The sequence below is a fragment of the Phalaenopsis equestris genome, unplaced genomic scaffold (assembly GCF_001263595.1).
Source record: "Phalaenopsis equestris unplaced genomic scaffold, ASM126359v1 Scaffold000036, whole genome shotgun sequence".
Classification (NCBI taxonomy): Eukaryota; Viridiplantae; Streptophyta; class Magnoliopsida; order Asparagales; family Orchidaceae; genus Phalaenopsis; species Phalaenopsis equestris.
Window position 1 is genome coordinate 2044214 of NW_018164478.1, and position 6916 is coordinate 2051129.

General features: G+C 32.9%; 2 protein-coding genes across 2 annotated transcripts in view; both read right to left on the minus strand.

Annotated features, from left to right (window-relative positions):
* The window catches only part of LOC110018814, a 24945-nt gene extending 24293 nt beyond the window's left edge, over positions 1–652 (minus strand). Inside the window, exons 1-3 of the mRNA XM_020716257.1 lie at positions 548–652; positions 365–438; positions 101–263 (exon numbers count right to left, since the gene is read on the minus strand). Of these exons, the coding sequence (XP_020571916.1) occupies positions 101–263; positions 365–438; positions 548–559 (249 nt within the window). The 5' untranslated portion in view covers positions 560–652. The remainder of the gene's footprint in view (positions 1–100; positions 264–364; positions 439–547) is intronic.
* A 2218-nt stretch (positions 653–2870) lies between these two features.
* Positions 2871–6916, minus strand: part of LOC110018913 (peptidyl-prolyl cis-trans isomerase FKBP42) — a 15790-nt gene continuing 11744 nt past the window's right edge. The window contains exon 8 of the mRNA XM_020716390.1: positions 2871–3542. Within this exon, the coding sequence (XP_020572049.1) occupies positions 3219–3542 (324 nt within the window). The 3' untranslated portion in view covers positions 2871–3218. The remainder of the gene's footprint in view (positions 3543–6916) is intronic.

The window sequence follows — 6916 nt, forward strand, 5'->3', positions numbered from 1 at the left end:
TTTCTATCATCGGAAGAAATACAAACAAGAAAAAATAATAATGAAATTACGGAATCAAAATCCTTATAAAATTTAGGGGAAATAGTAAAAGCGAACTAACCTTAGGTTTCCCGAACCAAGTCATGGCCTTGAAAGTCGTCAACCTCCTAATCAGATCCCCGCGATCCCATGGGCGGCAAGGAGCCGACTTCTCCACCGGTCCTCGCAGTGCGAGAGACCGCGCAACCAGACGTTCGCTTGCAATCACATCACCACCTCTCGGCCTACTTTCAAAGCAAGGAAAGACGGAGGAAACAAAAAAATTGAGCATGAAAAGTATCAAGATAATCAAACCCCAGTGAAAGATTCAATAGAACAAACCGACCTAAGTGGAGAGAGCCTCGATCTGGGTGCGTAATAGAGCTTGTCCATGATCTTCTGAAACCTATTCTCGGAGTCCTGCGCCATTACATTATGAGTGGACACAAGAAGAGAATAGTGGTTATTGTCTCAAAACTGAAAACGAAATCAAAGATTCACAGCTGTGGTTTCACAAGCTCAAAAACACCTTCGTCGCCATAGAAGCCTGCTTGCTTCCCGAAGAGGGATTTTGGGGCAATAAACACTCAAAACCCCTCTAATTGCATATCAACCTGCAATTTTTTATGGGTAAATTACATACGCAGCCTTGGAGCTGTCAAATGATTCGTTGTTGGCAAACTATTCTTATTTAATTCGTTAAGAAGTTCTTGTTTTGATTTCTTAAGAAGTTTCTGTTCGATTTATTCGTTGTTGGCAAACTATTCTTATTTAATTCGTTAAGAAGTTATTGTTTTGATTTCTTAAGAAGTTTCTGTTGGATTTATTCGTTAAATTTATCATGAGCTCAAAATAATTAAGTTATATATATATATATTTTGAAAAAAAATGATCAGAGCGCCTCTGACCACTTTTAATGTATTTAATAATCAGAGAACCACGTCTTATCCACATGGAATTCAAACTCCCGGCCTCAGGAGACTAACAACTGACATTGAGAATGCAATAGACGGGTATTTGAGTACATCTCCTTAAGGCCAATTATGTGAGAAGGGATTTGAACCATAGAGCTGAGAGGTCTTATACTGTGGATGCCATTTAAGTGACTACAATGCTACAAAGATTTATAATCAATTAAAATTATTAGAAAAAAATAGAATAAAAATATATTAAATTATATTTAAATAATTTTTAATATAAATAATAAGATTTAAATATCACCCCTACCTTTAATATCCTACGGTTGCGTGTTTATGAGTCAAAACGACTATTTATTCACAAACATCTCATGTTCAGCTCATTAAGCAAACAAGTCAAACACGAACACATTTTTTTTTATTCAAAATATAAACAAGTTGAATACGAACAATGGTATATTTCAACGAGTCAAACTCGTGTTCGACTCGTTTACACCCTTCACAACACACAATTCTCATACATTTATATATTTCACACCTCAAAATTAAACTCTCACTTTTACACATACAATACTCTACATATAGTTGAAAAGATGAATTTAAAATTTTCACCCGTAAAAGAAAGAATGCATAACATAAAATAGGAAGATTTTGACTCAACTCTTATGCATGATTTTGACTTAATTCTTATGCATTACATGTGTAATGTATAAATTTTAAAGATGAGTCGAGTCGAGTCAAGCTAAGTCATTGCTTACTCAAGCTCAGTTCGTACAGCTAAACATGGGCTTGTGAACAATAAATCTGGCTCAAACTTCACTTTAGCTTGATTGCAAGCCAGCTTGAATCATTTTGAAAGCTCAAATAAAACAGATTTTAGTTAATTTTATTTTTATATAAACTTGATTAACTCTATAATTAAGCATTCATTTGACACCAAATATTAATGAAAATTTTTTTTACCTAATAATTGATTGATAATACCGAAAAATAAATTTAAATTTTATCAACTTTTTCAACTAACGTAAAAATATAATGCGAAATACAACCACTATATTCATAATAAAAAATTAGGAACGGTATAATTAGCCTGAAACACTAAAGCGGCCTACGTCTGCGTAAACAAATACCTGATGCAATATTTTGTTTATCATATTAAATGGATCACAACAATGAATGTCTTGTATTCTAAAATAGGGTGATAGGATGAGAGTAGGAAATTCAGACAAAATTGGGAGGTTAGAAAGAATAGTGGTGGGGTTAGGAAAATTTTCTATCCCTATTCCCGACGTAGCTTTACTTGCAGACTTTCAATAGTAAACTTTCAATAATATATTGTCATGTGTGTTATATCAAGCCTACCTAAAAAAAATATTAGAATGAAACCGCAAACTCCGCAATAACCTCGAAATAACCTCCGCAGTTCTACTTCAATAACCCCGAAAACAACACTGCGGAGATTATTTCGGAGCTATTTCTGGATTATTTCAAAATTATTGAAGATAAACTCATATATTTCACTTAAATAACCCCAAAATAGCAAGTGAAACCACGAATGTTATTTTAGGGGTTATTTCAAGGTTATTGAAATGGAATTTATGAGTTTCTCTTCAATAATATGTTATTTTGGAGTTATTTATAGGTTATTTTGGGGTTATTGAAATAGAATATGTAAATTTCTCTTCAATAATCCTAAAACAATCTCTAAGATTTCAATTCAATAACCCTGAAATAATATCTACAATATAACACGTGTGGCAATATATTATTCAAGCCCGCACATAGAACTAGGTCCTGAGCCGGGACAAAATTTTTCCAGGAGGGAGAAAGAAGAATTACTACTATTGGCCCTCTAAATAGTTGTAACAATAGATGAAAGAAATTAGAAAACACCAACAAATTATTGACAAAGTGCAAATAATTTGTTTACAAATGGTTCATTCCGCTAACTGCTAAAAGTCTTGATGTCAAGGACTAGAATAACCGTAATAAAATAATAAAACCTAAAATGCCCATGACAAAAAAAAATTTCAAAATGTCCCCATAATCACTCTGTTTCCCTCTCGCCCACATCATTCTCTATCCACCCATTCATGCTGTCCCTTTCCATCCCCCTCTTATTCTCTAATTATTCAGCCAAAAAACCATTAAACCTCAGAAAATAGTTTTAAAAAAAGTACAATTTTACCAAATTCCCATCAAATATAATAAGCAAAACAACCATTAATTAATAATTTTTACACGAAGAGTAGTGCGTAACCAGAACTCACCGAGTCAACTAGTTCACTCCGACTTTTGTTTGCGAAACTTGAAGAGGTAGGAGAATATACATGCTAGCCACAGCCAGAAACGCACAGGCCAACTACGCTTCGGCTTTGGTTGTGGTCTTGGCCCAAAAATCCCCTTGTAAAGTTCCTTCTGTTTCTGATACACTGCTTTTTCATGTTCTGCAATAATTTTAAGTTCCTTTATAATAGCCTTGTCTTGGGGAGCATATTTCTTTGCCTTTTCGAAGTCCTCTCGAGCAGCATCTGTCTGTCCGAGTTCTGCTCGAGCTTTTCCTCTCCGAAATAATGCTTTCACATTATTCTCATCTTCCGTCAGCACCTGAAAATGCAATTGGTTTTCAAGGAATAGTAGTCAAAACGTTTTTATCACACAAAATATGAATTTTAGTAAGCATAAATGGCATATTTCTTATGCCTTTATTTATCTCACACCTAGACTTTAATATTTACACACACGGCACCAAAAATCTTTAATATCACATCAAAAGTAGAACCATTACTATATTCATAGGTGAAACTTCAGGTGTGAGATATGTAAATACATAAAAATTCTGTGCTAGGTATGTAATTTTCTCTTAATAATAAAACAGCAAGTATTTATCTGGAAAAGTAGTAATAATAATCAGAAGTCGACAATTCAATGTAGCACAGGGAATTTACAAAACAAACATTACATCAACTCTATCAGAAACCAAGAAAAAATAAACAAAGGTTTTAGAGAGACAATGGTTGAACGCAATAATTATGACACCATTTAGGTTTTTTTACCTCGAGCACTGGTTTCTGTAGAAGGATACTTGGGGAGCAAAACTTTTCCAACTCAAAAAAAGAATTACAAAATATCACCCTTTTTTAGTTATCAAATAGCAGATGTTCTGCCTAGCCTGTTGGAATCAACCACATTCTAAGAATAAGCAACAAAATTATTACAAAAAAAAAGTACAGCAAGTTCATCAGTTGGACTTCACGAATCAGCGGAAACCTTCTCTTTATCAACCACATAAAACATAATAGTAGTTATAGATATATGTATAATAAAGGTGTATAGAAAAAAATAAAGATACATTTATATACTGGGATAAGGTGATGAAATTGCAGCAAATAAAATATTCAGTTCATGTTGCCAAAGGAGGCAAATTAAATGAAATTGTTTAGTTGAGTCAACCCTAATGTAACTTGTGAGATAAGATTGCAAATTTCATTAAGAGGATTATAACAAAAAGTTTAGGAGAGTGAAAATAATATGCACGGATAAAAAAATTTGGTGGTGAAATGATGAGGCATTAAAATCATTAAAGAGAAAAATGCTTTTAAAAAGTGGCAAAACTTGAATGCTATTAAAATTTACCCTTATAAGAAAACTATAAGTCTTGCAAAAAGGATATTGAGTTAAAAAAAAAAGGGATATCGAGTAGAAGAGATAAAATGAGATACATAGAATAGCTATGAAATGAAATAAGTATTAAATTTGATGGAGTAAGATGCATTAAAAATGAAGAAAAATAAAAGCTTGGTTAGAAATAAAGACATAAATTTAAGATAGAAATATACCTTCAGAACTTAACAAAATGAGAACAAGTGAGAAATTATTTTTAAAGAGCGTCATGAAATAATATAAGCTTGCTCCATGTTAACTTTGAAAAAGATACATAGACTTCGGATCTAAATAGAAATCTGGGTAAGTATATGTTGGGATGGAATCTAATATACTTATAGGGCTCCAATCAAGTAGAAATCCAAACCACACAGCGGTTAAATACAACTTTAAGAAACAGTTTTAGGACCAACCGCTCAGAGGTGAGATCATGTTGTGAGACGTCATGTTGTGAGAAGTCATAATTATTTCACCCGCACAGGAAGAATCACTATACTAAGCGATCCTTTGAGGCGTGGCTATGCCCGTTGTGTGTAGTTGCACCTCGGGCATAGCTACGCCAAGTCCATGCTAAGAGCATATTTTGTTGTGGGTGCATTCAGACTCCACAATACAACAATCTTCCACTTGGAAAATGAGATGACCCAACACATGTCCTCCCAATCTGCATTTCCATTTATACCGTCTTCATAGTCACCTATCATGGTGAGGCTCACCCCCAGCCTCAACCATCATGGACTTCAACAGAAGTCAAGCATAGCTTCTGTTTCTCAATAATCATCATCTTCATCAACATGTCCGCAATATTTTTAGTTGTGTAAATTTTCCACAAGAATATCTGCCCATCTTCTAGGAGAGAGTGTATAAAGTGAAACATCAGCTAAATATGTTTTGTTCTTGCATGAAAAATAACATTCTAAGTAAGATTAACTAAACTCATATAGTCACTATGAAACTTTTCAATCCCCTACACATTTTTCAATTGTGTCATAAAGCACTGTAGTCAAATCATATCCTTGCTAGCCTTAGTGATAGCAATGTATTTGAAATCTGTAATATTAAAAGAAACAAGCTTCGACAATCATATCAACGAATTAGGCTCATTCATTTTGAAAATTTAGCAAATTAAAATGAAATTATTTGAATCTGCAAATTTCAATTTCAAATAGCCTGAGAATGTCACGTGGACTAACATGAAATCAAGTTTAAAAACCATCATGTGCTCCATCAAAATGACTAGTGTTTAAATTTCAATGATTTAAGAATGTTGTGCGGGTGCAAATGAAATTTTCACTCCAGTTACTCTCATTTTCTAAAAGTATACAAATTTATTTGTTAAAAAATCTACGCTTATCATAAAATAAAATCTCTATCTTGAAATCAAACTCAAAATAGTTAAAGTATGCATGCTCTCGATCGAGCTGCAATGTCTTTAGGGCACGGGCACGATTGTAAGCCTCACTCAGTTAGTCTGATCATGCATCTCTTAAGAACTAGAGTTGATAAATCTAAAAAAAAAAATTCAATAATATTCAAATCACAAATAATAGAATTTACAACATCCATTAAACTAGTCCAGTCAGATTCCATGTAAAAACTGGAGTTGATGAGTCTAATATTTTAATAAAATCTAAATAAGTATAAAATTTGCAAATTCATATCACACAATCTAATCCTACTCTTAAGAACTGAAGTTGACAAGTCTAATAATATCAATTAGAGCAAAATAGTAAGTATAATATTAGAAAGCCAAAATCACAGTCTCCTTCTACTAGTAAGAACTAGAGCTAACAAGACTAATATTTTGAATATATTAAAGTGACAAATTTTCAAATAAAAATGAAGTAAACAACTATTTCAACAAGATAATCAAGTTTTGATTTAAAACCGAGTTGTGTCAAAGAAACAGCTAATAGTACTGTCACTTTGAAGCAATAGAATTTGCATAAACATTAATAACCTTTTTGTTAGTTCAGGTGCTATTTAGCACTAGTCAAACCTTGTCCAGCATAGTTACCTCATATAACCTTTCTAGACCTTCAAAGTTATGTACTTCTTCAAGAGATGTGAGAGTGTAAGAAACTACAAACTACAAGCAAGATCATTTACTTAAAACTATGTGAATCAACTTTAGGTTGCACTTTGCAAATCATACTAACAATCAAAAATATAAAACTGCTACAAGATGAGAATGTTCTAAATGTTTCCATACCCCAGCAGAAAAACTGACCGAGGAATGAACCAGAATAACATTGAGCCCACGGAAAAAAAAAAAATAATAACAAAATTCTCTCTCTCTCTCTCTCTCTCTCTCTCCA